At 51.7% G+C, this 21,765-nt stretch overlaps 1 protein-coding gene across 1 annotated transcript in view; it reads right to left on the bottom strand.

The window, feature by feature from the left end:
- The window catches only part of CASQ2 (calsequestrin 2), a 215,673-nt gene that overhangs the window by 26,022 nt on the left and 167,886 nt on the right, over window positions 1-21,765 (bottom strand). Inside the window, exon 10 of the mRNA XM_075334827.1 lies at window positions 10,358-10,432. Coding sequence (XP_075190942.1) covers window positions 10,358-10,432 — 75 coding nt within the window. The remainder of the gene's footprint in view (window positions 1-10,357; window positions 10,433-21,765) is intronic.

Below are 21,765 nucleotides of genomic sequence, written 5' to 3' on the forward strand. Positions count from 1 at the left end.
CCACCACGCCTAAAACATCAAACCACACAAAATGGTACATGACCCACCATGTCCCACCAAAGAAAAAACAAGAAAGCCAGCACTATATGTGCACTACAGCCTAAAAATGCCAAACTGTACTTATTATTAAAGTTTGAGATTTTTGGCCAATAATTGCAATTTCTTGAGCCCGCCGCCACGTCACGGCAAATCTCTGTGGGGCAGTCCTACTCTAAAATATTTTTATATAAAATGTGCCATACGGCCTCACATATGAATAGTAGAACTGTTCTTAGCAGCACTTACTTGGTGGGTACGAGATTGAAAAGCACTAGGTAAGTGCTGCTATAAACAGTTCTACTTTTTTCACATGTGAGGCCGTATGGCACATTTTATATAAAAAATAATTTAGAGTAGGACTGCCCCAAAGAGATTTGCCGTGACGTGGCGGGGTGGCTCAAGAAATTGAAATTATTGGCCAAAAATCTCAAATTTAATAATAAGTACAGTTTGGAATTTTTAGTGCTGTAGTGCACATTTAGTGCTGGCTTTCCTGGTTTTTTTTTTCTTTACAATATACCACCATCACACCGGGGAGCAGCTGCCACGACCCCCACCAGAGTCGGTAAGCAATCCCTCCCCTGCTACTACATTGGGAAAGTCTTGGGATAGAGGAGTTTAGAAGAGAAACAGAAGGTGGCACTACCTTGGCAGCCCTTAGGCTAAGGGCAGAGACTGGGCATGTGGGAGATAATGAAGACTGCTTCACCCGAGAACAGGGATTGTATTATCGTGTCACGAAGGCTAGTGGCAACAACATCCCTGACATGGCCACCAGGCAACGTATTGTTTCCCAGAAGTACAGGGCACGGCTACTCCAACTGGCCCATGACATCCCCTTGACTGGGCATCAAGGGAGGAAAAGGACTGAAAAGAGACTCACCCAAAGTTTGAGCCATTCGCACCACTTCATACCACCCGCAAACAACGGACTATGTGAACACTTTAATAGAAGCCTCAAAGGGACTGGGAAAAATACCTGCCGCATCTCCTTTCCGCCTATCGGGAGGTTCCCCAGGAGTCCACAGGGTTCTCTCCCTTCAAACCACTGTTTGGCCAGAAAGACTGTTGTCCTCTGGCTCTTCTGAAGGAACACTGGGAGGGAGTGTGTATTATTGCTTCCCCTGCCAACAAGCTTCAAGCAACATGGGAAGGGCCTTATCAGGTTGTCAAGAAAGTTAATGACACTAACTACATCATTGCCCTGGACCCTAGTGGTCGATGACAGATTGTCCACATCAATATGCTGAAAGAATAACATGACCGATCTCTGCCTGTTCTGGCTGTCTTCCACCCCCTCAAGTGATGACTCAGAGGACGAGTATCTCCCCGATCTTCTTCAGGTCGCCCAAGCGGGAGGATCCCTGGAACAAGTGCCCCTGGGCTCACATTTATGTCACATCTCCTAGGCCTCTCCTGTCGTTCTGGTCCCAAAGAAGGATGGTACAACACGGTTTTGCATTGATTACTGGAGATTAAACAATGCCACAAACAGTGATTCTTACCCCATGCCCAGGATTGATGATCTATTGGATCGGCTAGCTAGTGCCCAATTTGTAACCACGCTAGAACTGATCAAGGTCTACTTGCAGATACCCCCAACGGAGGACGCTCGGGAGCGCTCCACCTTCATTATTCCTTTGAATTATTTGAGTTCTTGGGAATGCTCTTCGAGATGAACAATGCCCCCGCTACCTTCCAGAGACTAGTGGATCGACTGTTGGAACAATGTCAGGACTTTGCCTGTGCTTATCTGGATGACATTGTTATTTTCAGCACAACCTGGGAGGACCATCTTAAACACTTGGCCATAGTGCTAGACCGTATCCTGACTGCACAACTGACTATTCGTCCTGATAAATGCCAGTTGGGGATGGCTGAGGTGCAGTACCTCAGGCACAGAGTAAGGGGCTTAGTAGTACCCTAAGGCCTGAGCCCGCCAATGTGGAAGCCATTAGTAACTGGTGTAGACCCCAGATTAAGAAGCAGGTACTTGTTTTTTGGGAACTGCAGGTTACTATAGAAAATTTGATCCTAATTTCAGCACCTTGAACAAGCGCCTAACTAACCTGACCCGCAAGAACATGCCTAGAAATGGGACGTGGACAACTGCATGCGAGGAGGCCTTCTCAGCATTAAAGACCACCCTCATCACTGCTCCTGTCTTGGCCGCCACACACTATAAGCGCAGGTTCCTCACGCAGACAGATGGGTCCACATTTGGGATTGGGGCAGTTCTTAGCCAGGTGAACGCCACTGGGGAGGAACACCCTGTCGCTTTTGTTAGTCGAAAACTACTGGATCGGGAGGTTGCCTATGCCACCATCGAAAAGGAGTGTCTTGCCATTTTATGGGCACTGAAAAAACTGCAACCATATTTGTATGGCAGAGACTTTACAATTCTGACAGACCACAACCCCCTCACATGGCTGAACAGTGTGTCAGGGGACAATGGACGATTGCTGCGGTGGAGCTTGCCCTTACAACCCTACAACCTCTCCATCCAATACAAGCGGGGAAACCAACACCAGAATGCTGATGGTCTGTTCCGGCAAGAAGAACCATGGACTCCCTCAGGCCAACCTACCCCTACCCCTGTACAAGGAACTATCCACAGCTGAGCTGTGGCACCCCAGTGGCCTGGTTGTCACAGTAGTGTTGCCCCCACAGAGGGGTTAATACTAAGCCTGGAAGCAAACGAGGGGTCCCTTGGTCAGTAAGTACCTACATTCAACACAATTCCTACTCCGGGCCAGCAGAGGGAGCTCTAAACCTGGTGTTCTGGGGAGCTTCCCAGAAGCTCTGACCTGGGGGAGGCGTTAGAGGAGTGACAGTTGGGAGTTGACCATTGGAGAGAGAGGAGTTGGAGCCGGGAGTTTGAGGAGAGTAGACCGTTTTTTCCTGAGGTCGGGGAGCTGAGAGAAGCTTGGCGTAGGGGAACGGAGTGTGACAAAGAGGCAAAAAGGAGGAAGACTCTGGGGAGTGGAGCTAAGCCGGCTCACCCCAGAGGGGGAACGCTAGAAACCGGAGTACTTGGCTGCTCGGGTACTCGAGCCCTGATAGCTAAATTTAGAGGGCAGGAGGATTACAAGTCTCCTGGCCCCCACAGACCACCTGAAGGCAAAACCGCAGATTAGGGACCGGGATCCGCTGTCAGTAAAGTGGTACCTGCGACGGCCCGCGCAGCCTGCCATACGGGTGAGAGAAGTACCACAAGTGACAGAGGAGAGGTCCTCAGCCTAGCTAACGCAGCGGGGGCCCTGAAAACAAGGAAAGAGCGTAGCGGATAGGCCTCACACCCACCTGGCCAGGGAGGCTTCCCTGACTGCTTCCATGCTATTCGGACCACCATAATCACCACCTGTACCAGTCTCCCAGGACTTCCTCACCGGTTACCAAGTAAAGTAAAAGGTAACGAAACTGCAGTCCTAGTCGTTATTGTCCATATTCCTGGCCCTGCACCCTGAAGCCCACCAGTTGCCCAAATAGACTCTCCAACGGTTGCCCCGGGGTCCTGCAATATCACCTCAGCTGCGCCATCATCATCTGCCCCGGGAATACACAGGCGGTCACTGAATACTGAGGATGGAGGAGACAAGCGGTCACTGAATACTGAGGACGGAGGACACGGGCGATCACTGAATACTGAGGATGGAGGAGACGGGCGGTCACTAAATACTGAAGATGGAGGAGACAGGCGGTCACTGAATACTGAGGACGGAGGAGATGGGTGGTCACTGAATACTGAGGATGAAGGAGACGGGCGGTCACTAAATACTGAGGAGAGAGGAGACGTCTGGTCACTGAATACTGAGGACACAGGAGACAGGCGATCACTGAATACTGAGGATGGAGGAGACGGGCGGTCACTGAATATTGAGGATGGAGGAGACGGGCGGTCACTAAATACTGAGGACAAAGGAGACGGGTGGTCACTGAATACTGAGGACAGAAGAGATGGGCGGTCACTGAATACTGAGGATGGAGGAGACGGGCGGTCACTGAATACTGCGGATGGAGGAGATAGGCGGTCACTGAATACTGAGGATGGAGGAGACAGGCAGTAACTGAATACTGAGGACGGAGGAGACAGGCGGTCACTGAATACTGAGGATGGAGGAGACGGGCGGTCATTGAATACTGAGGATGGAGGAGACGGGCAATCATCTCATACTGTGGATGGAGGAGACGGGCAATCACTGAATACTGAGGATGGAGGAGACGGGCGGTCACTGAATACTGAGGACGGAGGAGACGGGCGGTCACTAAATACTGAGGACAGAGGAGACAGGCGGTCACTGAATACTGAGGATGGAGGAGACGGGCAATCACCTCATACTGAGGATGGAGGAGACGGGCAATCACTGAATACTGAGGATGAAGGGGACGAGCGGTCACTGAATACTGAGGACGGAGGAGACGGGCAGTCACTAAATACTGAGGATGGAGGAGACCGGCGGTCACTGAATACTGAGGACGGAGGAGACGGGCGGTCACTGAATACTGAGGACGGAGGAGTCGTGAGGTCACTGAATACTGAGGACAGAGGAGATGGGCGGTCACTAAATACTGAGGACAGAGGAGACAGGCGGTCACTGAATACTGAGGATGAAGGAGACGGGCAATCACCTCATACTGAGGATGGAGGAGACGGGCAATCACTGAATACTGAGGATGAAGGGGACGAGCGGTCACTGAATACTAAGGACGGAGGAGACGGGCGGTCACTGAATACTGAGGATGGAGGAGACCGGCGGTCACTGAATACTGAGGACGGAGGAGACGGGCGGTCACTGAATACTGAGGACGGAGGAGTCGTGCAGTCACTGAATACTGAGGACAGAGGAGATGGGTGGTCACTGAATACTGAGGATGGAGGAGACGAGCGGTCACTGAATACTGAGGACGGAGGAGACGAGCGGTCACTGAATACTGAGGAGGGAGGAGACGAGCGGTCACTGAATACTGAGGAGGGAGGAGACGGGCGGTCACTGAATACTGAGGAGGGAGGAGACGGGCGGTCACTGAATACTGAGGATGCAGGAGATGGCTGGTCACTGAATACTGAGGACAGAGGAGACGAGCAATCACTGAATACTGAGGACATAGGAGACGGGCGGTCACTGAATACTGAGGACAGAGGAGACGGGCGATCACTGAATACTGAGGACGGAGGAGATGTGCAGTCACTGAATACTGAGGATGGAGAGGACAGGCGGTCACTGAATACTGAGGATGGAGGAGACGGGCGATCACTGAATACTGAGGACGGAGGAGACGGGCGGTCACTGAATACTGAGGAGGGAGGAGACGGTCGGTCACTGAATACTGAGGATGGAGGAGACAGGCGGTCACTGAATACTGAGGACAGAGGAGACGGGCGGTCACTGAATACTGAGGACAGAGGAGACGGGCGATCACTGAATACTGAGGATGGAGGAGACGGGCGGTCACTGAATACTGAGGACGGAGGAGACGGGCGGTCACTGAATACTGAGGACGGAGGAGACGGGCGATCACTGAATACTGAGGACGGAGGAGACGGGCGGTCACTGAATACTGAGGAGGGAGGAGACGGTCGGTCACTGAATACTGAGGATGGAGGAGACAGGCGGTCACTGAATACTGAGGACAGAGGAGACGGGCGGTCACTGAATACTGAGGATGGAGGAGACGGGCGGTCACTGAATACTGAGGATGGAGGAGACGGGCGATCACTGAATACTGAGAATGGAGGAGACGGGCGGTCACTGAATACCGAGGATGGAGGAAACGGGTGGTCACTGAATACTGAGGATGGAGGAGACGGGCGGTCACTGAATACTGAGGAGATGGGCGGTCACTGAATACTGAGGACGGAGGAGACGGGCGGTCACTGAATACTGAGGACGAAGGAGACGGGCGGTCACTGAATACTGAGGATGGAGGAGACAGGCGGTCACTGAATACTGAGGACGGAGGAGACGGGCGGTCACTGAATACTGAGGATGGGGGAGACAGGCGGTCACTGAATACTGAGGACGGAAGAGACGATAGGTCACTGAATACTGAGGATGGAGGAGACAAGCGGTCACTGAATACTGAGGACGGAGGAGACGGGCGGTCACCGAATACTGAGGATGGAGGAGACAGCCGGTCACTGAATACTGAGGACGGAGGAGACGGGCGGTCACTGAATACTGAGGATGCAGGAGACGTCTGGTCACTGAATACTGAGGACAGAGGAGACGGGTGGTCACTGAATACTGAGGATGGGGGAGACAGGCGGTCACTGAATACTGAGGACGGAGGAGACGAGCGATCACTGAATACTGAGGATGGAGGAGACAGGCGGTCACTGAATACTGAGGATGGAGGAGATGGGCGGTCACTGAATACTGAGGACGGAGGAGACGGGCGGTCACTGAATACTGAGGATGGAGGAGACAGGCGGTCACTGAATACTGAAGACGGAGGAGACGAGCGATCACTGAATACTGAGGATGGAGGAGATGGGCGGTCACTGAATACTGAGGACGGAGGAGACGGGCGGTCACTGAATACTGAGGATGTAGGAGACAGGCGGTCACTGAATACTGAGGATGGAGGAGACAGGCGGTCACTGAATACTGAGGATGGAGGAGACGGGCGGTCACTGAATACTGAGGACGGAGGAGACGAGCTGTCACTGAATACTGAGGACGGAGGAGACGGGCGGTCACTGAATACTGAGGACGGAGGAGACGGGCGGTCACTGAATACTGAGGACGGAGGAGACGGGCGGTCACTGAATTCTGAGGACGGAGGAGACGGGCGATCACTGAATACTGAGGACGGAGGAGACGGGCGATCACTGAATACTGAGGACGGAGGAGACGGGCGGTCACTGAATACTGAGGACGGAGGAGACGGGCGATCACTGAATACTGAGGACGGAGGAGACGGGCGGTCACCGGATACCAAGGGGATTTACATTTCTTGTTTCTTCAGTCATTTTGTAATGTGTTCATTGATGAAAATAAACAATTAACCCTTCAGTCTCTGGAGCGTGTAACTGCAGGATTTGTTGCTCACCTGCCTATGACTTTTGCCCAGCGCTGTGTGTCTCGTGTATACAGGCGCAGTGTGTTTCGTGTATACAGGCGCTGTGTGTTTCGTGTATACAGGCGCTGTGTGTTTCGTGTATACAGGCGCAGTGTGTCTCGTGTATACAGGCGCAGTGTGTCTCGTGTATACAGGCGCAGCGCTGTAGGTCTCGTGTATACAGGCGCAGTGTGTCTCGTGTATAAAGGCGCAGTGCGTGTGTCTCGTGTATACAGGCGCAGTGTGTCTCGTGTATACAGGCGCAGTGTTTCTCGTGTATACAGGCGCAGTGTGTCTCGTGTATACAGGCGCAGTGTGTCTCGTGTATAAAGGCGCAGTGCGTGTGTCTCGTGTATACAGGCGCAGTGTGTCTCGTGTATACAGGTGCAGTGTGTCTCGTGTATACAGGCGCAGTGTGTCTCGTGTATACAGGCGCAGTGTGTCTCGTGTATAAAGGCGCAGTGCGTGTGTCTCGTGTATACAGGCGCAGTGTGTCTCGTGTATACAGGTGCAGTGTGTCTCGTGTATACAGGCGCAGTGTGTCTCGTGTATACAGGCGCAGTGTGTCTCGTGTATACAGGCGCAGTGTGTCTCGTGTATACAGGCGCAGTGTGTCTCGTGTATACAGGCGCAGTGCGTGTGTCTCGTGTATACAGGTGCTGTGTGTCTCGTGTATAAAGGCGCAGTGCGTGTGTCTCGTGTATACAGGCGCAGTGTGTCTCGTGTATACAGGCGCAGTGTGTCTCGTGTATACAGGCGCAGTGTGTCTCGTGTATACAGGCGCAGTGCGTGTGTCTCGTGTATACAGGTGCTGTGTGTCTCGTGTATAAAGGCGCAGTGCGTGTGTCTCGTGTATACAGGCGCAGTGTGTCTCGTGTATACAGGCGCAGTGTGTCTCGTGTATACAGGCGCAGTGTGTCTCGTGTATAAAGGCGCAGTGCGTGTGTCTCGTGTATACAGGCGCAGTGTGTCTCGTGTATACAGGCGCAGTGTGTCTCGTGTATACAGGCGCAGTGTGTCTCGTGTATACAGGCGCAGTGTGTCTCGTGTATAAAGGCGCAGTGCGTGTGTCTCGTGTATACAGGCGCAGTGTGTCTCGTGTATACAGGTGCAGTGTGTCTCGTGTATACAGGCGCAGTGTGTCTCGTGTATACAGGTGCAGTGTGTCTCGTGTATACAGGCGCAGTGTGTCTCGTGTATAAAGGCGCAGTGCGTGTGTCTCGTGTATACAGGCGCAGTGTGTCTCGTGTATACAGGTGCAGTGTGTCTCGTGTATACAGGCGCAGTGTGTCTCGTGTATAAAGGCGCAGTGCGTGTGTCTTGTGTATACAGGCGCAGTGCGTGTGTCTCGTGTATACAGGCGCAGTGTGTCTCGTGTATACAGGTGCAGTGTGTCTCGTGTATACAGGCGCAGTGTGTCTCGTGTATACAGGTGCAGTGTGTCTCGTGTATACAGGCGCAGTGTGTCTCGTGTATAAAGGCGCAGTGCGTGTGTCTCGTGTATACAGGCGCAGTGTGTCTCGTGTATACAGGTGCAGTGTGTCTCGTGTATACAGGCGCAGTGTGTCTCGTGTATACAGGTGCAGTGTGTCTCGTGTATACAGGCGCAGTGTGTCTCGTGTATACAGGTGCAGTGTGTCTCGTGTATACAGGCGCAGTGTGTCTCGTGTATACAGGTGCAGTGTGTCTCGTGTATACAGGCGCAGTGTGTCTCGTGTATAAAGGCGCAGTGCGTGTGTCTCGTGTATACAGGCGCAGTGTGTCTCGTGTATACAGGTGCAGTGTGTCTCGTGTATACAGGCGCAGTGTGTCTCGTGTATACAGGTGCAGTGTGTCTCGTGTATACAGGCGCAGTGTGTCTCGTGTATACAGGTGCAGTGTGTCTCGTGTATACAGGCGCAGTGTGTCTCGTGTATACAGGCGCAGTGTGTCTCGTGTATACAGGCGCAGTGTGTCTCGTGTATAAAGGCGCAGTGCGTGTGTCTCGTGTATACAGGCGCAGTGTGTCTCGTGTATACAGGTGCAGTGTGTCTCGTGTATACAGGCGCAGTGTGTCTCGTGTATACAGGTGCAGTGTGTCTCGTGTATACAGGCGCAGTGTGTCTCGTGTATAAAGGCGCAGTGCGTGTGTCTCGTGTATACAGGCGCAGTGTGTCTCGTGTATACAGGCGCAGTGTGTCTCGTGTATACAGGTGCAGTGTGTCTCGTGTATACAGGCGCAGTGTGTCTCGTGTATAAAGGCGCAGTGCGTGTGTCTTGTGTATACAGGTGCAGTGTGTCTCGTGTATACAGGTGCAGTGTGTCTCGTGTATACAGGCGCAGTGTGTCTCGTGTATACAGGTGCAGTGTGTCTCGTGTATACAGGCGCAGTGTGTCTCGTGTATACAGGTGCAGTGTGTCTCGTGTATACAGGCGCAGTGTGTCTCGTGTATACAGGCGCAGTGTGTCTCGTGTATACAGGCGCAGTGTGTCTCGTGTATAAAGGCGCAGTGCGTGTGTCTCGTGTATACAGGCGCAGTGTGTCTCGTGTATACAGGTGCAGTGTGTCTCGTGTATACAGGCGCAGTGTGTCTCGTGTATACAGGTGCAGTGTGTCTCGTGTATACAGGCGCAGTGTGTCTCGTGTATAAAGGCGCAGTGCGTGTGTCTCGTGTATACAGGCGCAGTGTGTCTCGTGTATACAGGCGCAGTGTGTCTCGTGTATACAGGTGCAGTGTGTCTCGTGTATACAGGCGCAGTGTGTCTCGTGTATAAAGGCGCAGTGCGTGTGTCTTGTGTATACAGGTGCAGTGTGTCTCGTGTATACAGGTGCAGTGTGTCTCGTGTATACAGGCGCAGTGTGTCTCGTGTATAAAGGCGCAGTGTGTCTCGTGTATACAGGTGCAGTGTGTCTCGTGTATACAGGTGCAGTGTGTCTCGTGTATACAGGCGCAGTGTGTCTCGTGTATAAAGGCGCAGTGTGTCTCGTGTATACAGGTGCAGTGTGTCTCGTGTATACAGGCGCAGTGTGTCTCGTGTATAAAGGCGCAGTGTGTCTCGTGTATACAGGTGCAGTGTGTCTCGTGTATACAGGTGCAGTGTGTCTCGTGTATACAGGCGCAGTGTGTCTCGTGTATAAAGGCGCAGTGTGTCTCGTGTATACAGGTGCAGTGTGTCTCGTGTATACAGGCGCAGTGTGTCTCGTGTATACAGGCGCAGCGCTGTAGGTCTCGTGTATACAGGCGCAGTGCGTGTGTCGTGCAGTCTCAATACTCACATCCGTCACATTAACAACTCCAATTTGTGGTCTGAACAGGTCAATGTGGAAAGTCTTCTCCCAGTAGGTCACCAGCTGTGGGGAGAAGGTCGCAGATTAGTGATGACAGACGTGCGGGAAGTGACACAAAGAAATGAGTCAACCAATCTTTACCGAGCCTCATGGCGATCACCGAACAGTTTAGCAAACATCCCGAGCCCACTGAAGTCAATGGGAGGACAAACTTATGTATTGTAAAATGGTGTAGGGGCTGTATAAGAAAGAAAATAAAGCAGGACATAGTTACCGAGTCTCCCTACGGCTGTGTCTTCTCCCGCGTCTGTTTCTGCTCCCGCGGCTGTAACTGCTCCCGCGGCTGTAACTGTCCCCGCAGCTGTAACTGCTCCCGCGGCTGTAACTGCTCCCGCGGCTGTAACTGCTCCCGCGGCTGTAACTGCTCCCACGGCTGTGTCTGCTCCCGCGGCTGTAACTGCTCCCGCGGCTGTAACTGCTCCCGCGGCTGTAACTGTCCCCGCAGCTGTAACTGCTCCCACGGCTGTAACTGCTCCCGCGGCTGTGTCTGCTCCCGCGGCTGTAACTGTCCCCGCAGCTGTAACTGCTCCCGCGGCTGTAACTGTCCCCGCAGCTGTAACTGCTCCCACGGCTGTAACTGCTCCCGCGGCTGTGTCTGCTCCCGCGGCTGTGTCTGCTCCCGCAGCTGTAACTGCTCCCGCGGCTGTGTCTGCTCCCGCAGCTGTAACTGCCCCCGCAGCTGTAACTGCTCCCGCGGCTGTAACTGCTCCCGCGGCTGTAACTGTCCCCGCAGCTGTAACTGCTCCCACGGCTGTGTCTGCTCCCGCGGCTGTAACTGTCCCCGCGGCTGTAACTGCTCCCGCGGCTGTAACTGTCCCCGCAGCTGTAACTGCTCCCACGGCTGTAACTGCTCCCGCGGCTGTGTCTGCTCCCGCGGCTGTAACTGTCCCCGCGGCTGTAACTGCTCCCGCGGCTGTAACTGTCCCCGCAGCTGTAACTGCTCCCACGGCTGTAACTGCTCCCGCGGCTGTGTCTGCTCCCGCGGCTGTAACTGTCCCCGCAGCTGTAACTGCTCCCACGGCTGTGTCTGCTCCCGCGGCTGTAACTGCTCCCGTGGCTGTGTCTGCTCCCGCGGCTGTGTCTGTGTCAGTTACAGCCGCGGGAGCAGTTACAGCCGCGGGAGCAGTTACAGCCGCGGGAGACTCGGTAAGTATGTCATGCTTTAACCCTTTTGCTTCCTTTTTTCTAATGACAGCCTTGCCAGTACTTGACATGGCTGTAATGGGGTAGGTTTTCTGAAAACGAGCAGTTACTGACTGAGTTTTGAGCAAAGTGTTCGAGTGGCCGAGCCCAAACCAGCCAAGGCTCGCACCGAATCTGAAATTGTGGAACTGAAAAGGTTTACTCATCTCTAGTAACACAATGTTAAGAAGTTAACTGGAAGAAGAAATAAGAAAGACTGCCTGGGGAAACAGAAGAGAAGCTAAAGGACATGAGGAGTCTGGTGGAGACAAAGAAGTGTGGCTGAGGGGACAGACGACTGCGGAGGAGGATAGATGTTCCTGAAAGGACGAAACAGGTCTGATGGGAGGCAATAGTCTGAAAGAGACATGAGTCTGAAGAGGCCAAAGGGGTCTGCAGGAGACGAAAGAGGAGTTTGGAGGAGCAGAGAGGTGTCGGGAGTAAGGCAGAAAAGTCTAGAAGCGAGAGAGTATATAGAGGCGTATGAAGGAAGAGAGGTGTCGGGAGTAAGGCAGAAAAGTCTAGAAGCGAGAGAGTATATAGAGGCGAATGAAGGAAGAGAGAGGTGTCGGGAGTAAGGCAGAAAAGTCTAGAAATGAGAGGGTATATAGAAGCGTATGAAGGAAGAGAGAGGTGTCGGGAGTAAGGCAGAAAAGTCTAGAAGCGAGAGAGTATATAGAGGCGAATGAAGGAAGAGAGAGGTGTCGGGAGTAAGGCAGAAAAGTCTAGAAGCGAGAGAGTATATAGAGGAGTATGAAGGAAGAGAGAGGTGTCGGGAGTAAGGCAGAAAAGTCTAGAAGCGAGAGAGTATATAGAGGAGTATGAAGGAAGAGAGAGGTGTCGGGAGTAAGGCAGAAAAGTCTAGAAGTGAGAGAGTATATAGAGGCGAATGAAGGAAGAGAGAGGTGTCGGGAGTAAGGCAGAAAAGTCTAGAAGCGAGAGAGTATATAGAGGAGTATGAAGGAAGAGAGAGGTGTCGGGAGTAAGGCAGAAAAGTCTAGAAGCGAGAGAGTATATAGAAGCGTATGAAGGAAGAGAGAGGTGTCGGGAGTAAGGCAGAAAAGTCTAGAAGCGAGAGAGTATATAGAGGCGAATGAAGGAAGAGAGAGGTGTCGGGAGTAAGGCAGAAAAGTCTAGAAGCGAGAGAGTATATAGAAGCGTATGAAGGAAGAGAGAGGTGTCGGGAGTAAGGCAGAAAAGTCTAGAAATGAGAGGGTATATAGAAGCGTATGAAGGAAGAGAGAGGTGTCGGGAGTAAGGCAGAAAAGTCTAGAAGTGAGAGAGTATATAGAGGCGAATGAAGGAAGAGAGGTGTCGGGAGTAAGGCAGAAAAGTCTAGAAATGAGAGGGTATATAGAAGCGTATGAAGGAAGAGAGAGGTGTCGGGAGTAAGGCAGAAAAGTCTAGAAGTGAGAGAATATATAGAGGCGAATGAAGGAAGAGAGAGGTGTCGGGAGTAAGGCAGAAAAGTCTAGAAGCGAGAGAGTATATAGAGGCGAATGAAGGAAGAGAGAGGTGTCGGGAGTAAGGCAGAAAAGTCTAGAAGCGAGAGAGTATATAGAGGCGTATGAAGGAAGAGAGAGGTGTCGGGAGTAAGGCAGAAAAGTCTAGAAGTGAGAGAGTATATAGAGGCGAATGAAGGAAGAGAGGTGTCGGGAGTAAGGCAGAAAAGTCTAGATGTGAGAGAGCATATAGAGGCGTATGAAGGAAGAGAGAGGTGTCAGGAGTAAGGCAGAAAAGTCTAGAAGTGAGAGAGTATATAGAGGCGAATGAAGGAAGAGAGGTGTCGGGAGTAAGGCAGAAAAGTCTAGAAGTGAGAGAGCATATAGAGGCGTATGAAGGAAGAGAGAGGTGTCGGGAGTAAGGCAGAAAAGTCTAGAAGTGAGAGAGTATATAGAGGCGAATGAAGGAAGAGAGGTGTCGGGAGTAAGGCAGAAAAGTCTAGAAGTGAGAGAGTATATAGAGGCGTATGAAGGAAGAGAGAGGTGTCGGGAGTAAGGCAGAAAAGTCTAGAAGTGAGAGAGTATATAGAGGCGTATGAAGGAAGAGAGAGGTGTTGGGAGTAAGGCAGAAAAGTCTACAAGCGAGAGAGTATATAGAGGCGAATGAAGGAAGAGAGGTGTCGGGAGTAAGGCAGAAAAGTCTAGAAGCGAGAGAGTATATAGAGGCGTATGAAGGAAGAGAGAGGTGTCGGGAGTAAGGCAGAAAAGTCTAGAAGTGAGAGAGTATATAGAGGCGAATGAAGGAAGAGAGGTGTCGGGAGTAAGGCAGAAAAGTCTAGATGTGAGAGAGCATATAGAGGCGTATGAAGGAAGAGAGAGGTGTCAGGAGTAAGGCAGAAAAGTCTAGAAGTGAGAGAGTATATAGAGGCGAATGAAGGAAGAGAGGTGTCGGGAGTAAGGCAGAAAAGTCTAGAAGTGAGAGAGCATATAGAGGCGTATGAAGGAAGAGAGAGGTGTCGGGAGTAAGGCAGAAAAGTCTAGAAGTGAGAGAGTATATAGAGGCGAATGTAGGAAGAGAGGTGTCGGGAGTAAGGCAGAAAAGTCTAGAAGTGAGAGAGTATATAGAGGCGTATGAAGGAAGAGAGAGGTGTTGGGAGTAAGGCAGAAAAGTCTACAAGCGAGAGAGTATATAGAGGCGAATGAAGGAAGAGAGGTGTCGGGAGTAAGGCAGAAAAGTCTAGAAGCGAGAGAGTATATAGAGGCGAATGAAGGAAGAGAGAGGTGTCGGGAGTAAGGCAGAAAAGTCTAGAAATGAGAGGGTATATAGAAGCGTATGAAGGAAGAGAGAGGTGTCGGGAGTAAGGCAGAAAAGTCTAGAAGCGAGAGAGTATATAGAGGCGAATGAAGGAAGAGAGAGGTGTCGGGAGTAAGGCAGAAAAGTCTAGAAGCGAGAGAGTATATAGAGGAGTATGAAGGAAGAGAGAGGTGTCGGGAGTAAGGCAGAAAAGTCTAGAAGCGAGAGAGTATATAGAGGAGTATGAAGGAAGAGAGAGGTGTCGGGAGTAAGGCAGAAAAGTCTAGAAGTGAGAGAGTATATAGAGGCGAATGAAGGAAGAGAGAGGTGTCGGGAGTAAGGCAGAAAAGTCTAGAAGCGAGAGAGTATATAGAGGAGTATGAAGGAAGAGAGAGGTGTCGGGAGTAAGGCAGAAAAGTCTAGAAGCGAGAGAGTATATAGAAGCGTATGAAGGAAGAGAGAGGTGTCGGGAGTAAGGCAGAAAAGTCTAGAAGCGAGAGAGTATATAGAGGCGAATGAAGGAAGAGAGAGGTGTCGGGAGTAAGGCAGAAAAGTCTAGAAGCGAGAGAGTATATAGAAGCGTATGAAGGAAGAGAGAGGTGTCGGGAGTAAGGCAGAAAAGTCTAGAAATGAGAGGGTATATAGAAGCGTATGAAGGAAGAGAGAGGTGTCGGGAGTAAGGCAGAAAAGTCTAGAAGTGAGAGAGTATATAGAGGCGAATGAAGGAAGAGAGGTGTCGGGAGTAAGGCAGAAAAGTCTAGAAATGAGAGGGTATATAGAAGCGTATGAAGGAAGAGAGAGGTGTCGGGAGTAAGGCAGAAAAGTCTAGAAGTGAGAGAATATATAGAGGCGAATGAAGGAAGAGAGAGGTGTCGGGAGTAAGGCAGAAAAGTCTAGAAGCGAGAGAGTATATAGAGGCGAATGAAGGAAGAGAGAGGTGTCGGGAGTAAGGCAGAAAAGTCTAGAAGCGAGAGAGTATATAGAGGCGTATGAAGGAAGAGAGAGGTGTCGGGAGTAAGGCAGAAAAGTCTAGAAGTGAGAGAGTATATAGAGGCGAATGAAGGAAGAGAGGTGTCGGGAGTAAGGCAGAAAAGTCTAGATGTGAGAGAGCATATAGAGGCGTATGAAGGAAGAGAGAGGTGTCAGGAGTAAGGCAGAAAAGTCTAGAAGTGAGAGAGTATATAGAGGCGAATGAAGGAAGAGAGGTGTCGGGAGTAAGGCAGAAAAGTCTAGAAGTGAGAGAGCATATAGAGGCGTATGAAGGAAGAGAGAGGTGTCGGGAGTAAGGCAGAAAAGTCTAGAAGTGAGAGAGTATATAGAGGCGAATGAAGGAAGAGAGGTGTCGGGAGTAAGGCAGAAAAGTCTAGAAGTGAGAGAGTATATAGAGGCGTATGAAGGAAGAGAGAGGTGTCGGGAGTAAGGCAGAAAAGTCTAGAAGTGAGAGAGTATATAGAGGCGTATGAAGGAAGAGAGAGGTGTTGGGAGTAAGGCAGAAAAGTCTACAAGCGAGAGAGTATATAGAGGCGAATGAAGGAAGAGAGGTGTCGGGAGTAAGGCAGAAAAGTCTAGAAGCGAGAGAGTATATAGAGGCGTATGAAGGAAGAGAGAGGTGTCGGGAGTAAGGCAGAAAAGTCTAGAAGTGAGAGAGTATATAGAGGCGAATGAAGGAAGAGAGGTGTCGGGAGTAAGGCAGAAAAGTCTAGATGTGAGAGAGCATATAGAGGCGTATGAAGGAAGAGAGAGGTGTCAGGAGTAAGGCAGAAAAGTCTAGAAGTGAGAGAGTATATAGAGGCGAATGAAGGAAGAGAGGTGTCGGGAGTAAGGCAGAAAAGTCTAGAAGTGAGAGAGCATATAGAGGCGTATGAAGGAAGAGAGAGGTGTCGGGAGTAAGGCAGAAAAGTCTAGAAGTGAGAGAGTATATAGAGGCGAATGTAGGAAGAGAGGTGTCGGGAGTAAGGCAGAAAAGTCTAGAAGTGAGAGAGTATATAGAGGCGTATGAAGGAAGAGAGAGGTGTTGGGAGTAAGGCAGAAAAGTCTACAAGCGAGAGAGTATATAGAGGCGAATGAAGGAAGAGAGGTGTCGGGAGTAAGGCAGAAAAGTCTAGAAGCGAGAGAGTATATAGAGGCGTATGAAGGAAGAGAGAGGTGTTGGGAGTAAGGCAGAAAAGTCTAGAAGTGAGAGAGTATATAGAGGCGTATGAAGGAAGAGAGGTGTCGGGATGCCACAGTTGTCTGAAAGAGTAGGCAGATGTGTCTGCATGAGGACAGAGATATCTGGAGACGATAATGAGCTGTGGAAGAGACAAAAGGTTCTGAAGTAGAGGGATCTCTAACAGAAAAAGGAGTCTTGTGAAGGAGTGGACACAGAGACATTGAGGAGGAAAGAGAAGACTGGATAGGACAGAGGAGTTTGGAGAAGATAGAGAAGGTTAAAAGGATAGAGGTGTCTAGAGGATTTGAAATGGTGTGGAACAGTGGGCAAAAGAGTCCAGAGGATGACAGAGATGTCTGCACAGGACAGCAGAGACTTCAGAAGGAATGGAGGAAGCACAAGAGTCTGAAGGAGGGGACATAAGACGCTAGAGAAGACAAACAACAGAGATGTCTGGAAGAGACAGAAGAGTTTGTAGAAATATAGAGGTTTTGCAGAAGACGGTGGAGTTTAAAGAAAACAGGAATTAGGGCAAGGAGAAAAAAAGAGTCTGGAGGAGAAAAGAGGAATGTAGACTAAGGCGGGCTTTGCACACTACGACATCGCAGGTGCGATGTCGGTGGGGTCAAATTGAAAGTGACGCACATCCGGCATCGCATGCGACATCGCAGTGTGTAAAGGTTCGATGATACGATTAACGAGCGCAAAAGCGTCGTAATCGTATCATCGGTGCAGCGTTGGCGTAATCCATAATTACGCTGACGCGACGGTCCGATGTTGTTCCTCGTTCCTGCGGCAGCAGACATCGCTGTGTGTGAAGCCGCAGGAGCGAGGAACATCTCCTACCGGCGTCACCGCGGCTTCCGTAGGATATGCGGAAGGAAGGAGGTGGGCGGGATGTTTACATCCCGCTCATCTCTGCCCCTCCACTCCTATTGGCCGCCTGCTGTGTGACATCTCTGTGACGCCGCACGACCCGCCCCCTTAATAAGGAGGCGGATTGCCGGCCACAGCGACGTCCCAGGACAGGTGAGTCCATGTGAAGCTGCTGTAGCGATAATGTTCACTACGGCAGCTATCACAAGGATATCGTACCTGCGACGGGGGCGGGGACAATCACGTGCGGCATCGCAGCATCGGCTTGCGATGTCGCAACGTGCAAAGCCCGCCTAAGACCGAAATATCTGAAGGACACATCAATCTAGACTCTAGTTAGACAGAGTTCTCTGTTGGAGAGACACGGTCGAGATAACACAGGAGTCTGGAGGAGACACATGAGTCTGAAGGAGACAGAGGAGTCTGAAGGAGACAGAGGAGTCTGGAGGAGACAGAGAAGTCTGGAGGAGACAGAGGAGTCTGGAGGAGACAGAGGATTCTGGAGGAGATAGAGGAGTATGGAGGAGACAGAGAAGTCTGGAGGAGACAGAGAAGTCTGGAGGAGACAGAGGAGTCTGGAGGAGACAGAGGAGTCTGAAGGAGACAGAGGAGTCTGGAGGAGACAGAGGAGTATGGAGGAGACAGAGGAGTCTGGAGGAGACAGAGGAGTCTGAAGGAGACAGAGGAGTATAAAAGAGACAGAGAAGTCTGGAGGAGACAGAGGAGTCTGGAGGAGACAGAGGAGTCTGAAGGAGACAGAGGAGTCTGGAGGAGACAGAGGATTCTCGAGGAGACAGAGGAGTATGGAGGAGACAGAGACGTCTGGAGGAGACACAGGAGTCTGAAGGAGACACAGGAGTCTGGAGGAGACAGAGAAGTCTGGAGGAGACAGAGGAGTCTGGAGGAGACAGAGAAGTCTGGAGGAGACAGAGGAGTATGGAGGAGACAGAGGAGTCTGGAGGAGACAGAGGAGTCTGGAGGAGACAGAGAAGTCTGGAGGAGACAGAGGAGTCTGGAGGAGACAGAGGATTCTGGAGGAGACAGAGGAGTATGGAGGAGACAGAGAAGTCTGGAGGAGACAGAGAAGTCTGGAGGAGACAGAGGAGTCTGGAGGAGACAGAGGAGTCTGAAGGAGACAGAGGAGTCTGGAGGAGACAGAGGAGTATGGAGGAGACAGAGGAGTCTGGAGGAGACAGAGGAGTCTGAAGGAGACAGAGGAGTATAAAGGAGAAAGAGGAGTCTGGAGGAGACAGAGGATTCTCGAGGAGACAGAGGAGTATGGAGGAGACAGAGGAGTATGGAGGAGACAGAGACGTCTGGAGGAGACACAGGAGTCTGAAGGAGACAGTGAAGTCTGGAGGAGACAGAGGGGTCTGGAGGAGACAGAGAAGTCTGGAGGAGACAGAGGAGTCTGGAGGAGACAGAGGCGTCTGGAGGAGACAGAGGAGTATGGAGGAGACAGAAGTCTGGAGGAGACAGAGGAGTCTGGAGGAGACAGAGGAGTCTGGAGGAGACAGAGGAGTCTGGAGGAGACAGAGGAGTCTGAAGGAGACAGAGGAGTCTGGAGCAGACAGAGACGTCTGGAGGAGACACAGGAGTCTGAAGGAGACAGTGAAGTCTGGAGGAGACAGAGGGGTCTGGAGGAGACAGAGGAGTCTGGAGGAGACAGAGGAGTCTGGAGGAGACAGAGGCGTCTGGAGGAGACAGAGGAGTATGGAGGAGACAGAAGTCTGGAGGCGACAGAAGTCTGGAGGAGACAGAGGAGTCTGGAGGAGACAGAGGAGTCTGAAGGAGACAGAGGAGTCTGAAGGAGACAGAGGAGTCTGAAGGAGACAGAGAAGTCTGGAGGAGACAGAGGAGTCTGGAGGAGACAGAGGAGTATGGAGGAGACAGAGGAGTATGGAGGAGACAGAGGAGTCTGGAGGAGACAGAGGAGTCTGAAGGAGACAGAGGAGTCTGGAGGAGACAGAGGAGTATGGAGGAGACAGAGACGTCTGGAGGAGACACAGGAGTCTGAAGGAGACAGTGAAGTCTGGAGGAGACAGAGGAGTCTGGAGGAGACAGAGAAGTCTGGAGGAGACAGAGGAGTCTGGAGGAGACAGAGGAGTCTGGAGGAGACAGAGAAGTCTGGAGGAGACAGAGGAGTCTGGAGGAGACAGAGAAGTCTGGAGGAGACACAGGAGTATGGAGGAGACAGAAGTCTGGAGGAGACAGAAGTCTGGAGGAGACAGAGGAGTCTGGAGGAGTCTGAAGGAGACAGAGGAGTCTGAAGGAGACAGAGGAGTCTGGAGGAGACAGAGAAGTCTGGAGGAGACAGAGGAGTCTGGAGGAGACAGAGGATTCTGGAGGAGACAGAGGAGTATGGAGGAGACAGAGAAGTCTGGAGGAGACAGAGAAGTCTGGAGGAGACAGAGGAGTCTGAAGGAGACAGAGGAGTCTGGAGGAGACAGAGACATCTGGAGGAGAAAGAGGAGACTGGAGGAGACACAGGAGTCTGGAGGAGACACAGGAGTCTGAAGGAGACAGAGGAGTCTGAAGGAGACAGAGGAGTCTGAAGGAGACAGAGGAGTCTGGAGGAGACAGAGGAGTCTGGAGGAGACAGAGAAGTCTGAAGGAGACAGAGGAGTCTGGAGGAGACAGAGGATTCTGGAGGAGACAGAGGAGTATGGAGGAGACAGAGGAGTATGGAGGAGACAGAGACATCTGGAAGAGACAGAGACGTCTGGAGGAGACAGAGGAGTCTGGAGGAGACACAGGAGTCTGGAGGAGACACAGGAGTCTGAAGGAGACAGAGGAGTCTGAAGGAGACAGAGGAGTCTGAAGGAGACAGAGGAGTCTGGAGGAGACAGAGGAGTATGGAGGAGACAGAGGAGTCTGGAGGAGACAGAGGAGTATAAAGGAGACAGAGAAGTCTGGAGGAGACAGAGGAGTCTGGAGGAGACAGAGGAGTCTGAAGGAGACAGAGGAGTCTGGAGGAACAGAGGATTCTGGAGGAGACAGAGGAGTATGGAGGAGACAGAAGTCTGGAGGAGACAGAAGTCTGGAGGAGACAGAGGAGTCTGGAGGAGACAGAGGAGTCTGAAGGAGACAGAGGAGTCTGAAGGAGACAGAGGAGTCTGGAGGAGACAGAGAAGTCTGGAGGAGACAGAGAAGTCTGGAGGAGACAGAGGAGTCTGGAGGAGACAGAGGAGTCTGAAGGAGACAGAGGAGTCTGGAGGAGACACAGGAGTCTGGAGGAGACACAGGAGTCTGGAGGAGACACAGGAGTCTGAAGGAGACAGAGGAGTATGGAGGAGACAGAGGAGTATAAAGGAGACAGAGACATCTGGAGGAGACAGAGAAGTCTGGAGGAGACAGAGGAGTCTGGAGGAGACAGAGGAGTCTGGAGGAGACAGAGGAGTCTGAAGGAGACAGAGGAGTCTGAAGGAGACAGAGGAGTCTGGAGGAGACAGAGGATTCTGGAGGAGACAGAGGAGTATGGAGGAGACAGAGACGTCTGGAGGAGACACAGGAGTCTGAAGGAGACAGTGAAGTCTGGAGGAGACAGAGGAGTCTGGAGGAGACAGAGAAGTCTGGAGGAGACAGAGGAGTCTGGAGGAGACAGAGGAGTCTGGAGGAGACAGAGGAGTCTGAAGGAAACAGAGGACTCTGGAGGAGACAGAAAAGTCTGGAAGAGACAGATGAGTCTGGAGGAGACAGAGAAGTCTGGAGGAGACAGAGAAGTCTGGATGAGACAGATTAGTCTGGAGGAGAAAGAGCAGTCTGGAGGAGGAGATTGAGGAGTCTGGAGGAGACAGAGGAGTCTGAAGGAGACAGAAGTCTGGAGGAGACAGAGGAGTCTGAAGGAGACAGAGGAGTCTGGAGGAGACAGAGGAGTCTGGAGAAGACAGAGGAGTCTGGAGGAGACAGAGGACTCTGGAGGAGACAGATGAGTCTGGAGGAGACAGAGGAGTCTGGAGGAGACAGAGGAGTCTGAAGGAGACAGAGGAGTCTGGAGGAACAGAGGATTCTGGAGGAGACAGAGGAGTATGGAGGAGACAGAAGTCTGGAGGAGACAGAAGTCTGGAGGAGACAGAGGAGTCTGGAGGAGACAGAGGAGTCTGAAGGAGACAGAGGAGTCTGAAGGAGACAGAGGAGTCTGGAGGAGACAGAGAAGTCTGGAGGAGACAGAGAAGTCTGGAGGAGACAGAGGAGTCTGGAGGAGACAGAGGAGTCTGAAGGAGACAGAGGAGTCTGGAGGAGACACAGGAGTCTGGAGGAGACACAGGAGTCTGGAGGAGACACAGGAGTCTGAAGGAGACAGAGGAGTATGGAGGAGACAGAGGAGTATAAAGGAGACAGAGACATCTGGAGGAGACAGAGAAGTCTGGAGGAGACAGAGGAGTCTGGA

Source organism: Anomaloglossus baeobatrachus, chromosome 2, assembly GCF_048569485.1.
Source record: "Anomaloglossus baeobatrachus isolate aAnoBae1 chromosome 2, aAnoBae1.hap1, whole genome shotgun sequence".
In the NCBI taxonomy this organism is placed as follows: Eukaryota; Metazoa; Chordata; class Amphibia; order Anura; family Aromobatidae; genus Anomaloglossus; species Anomaloglossus baeobatrachus.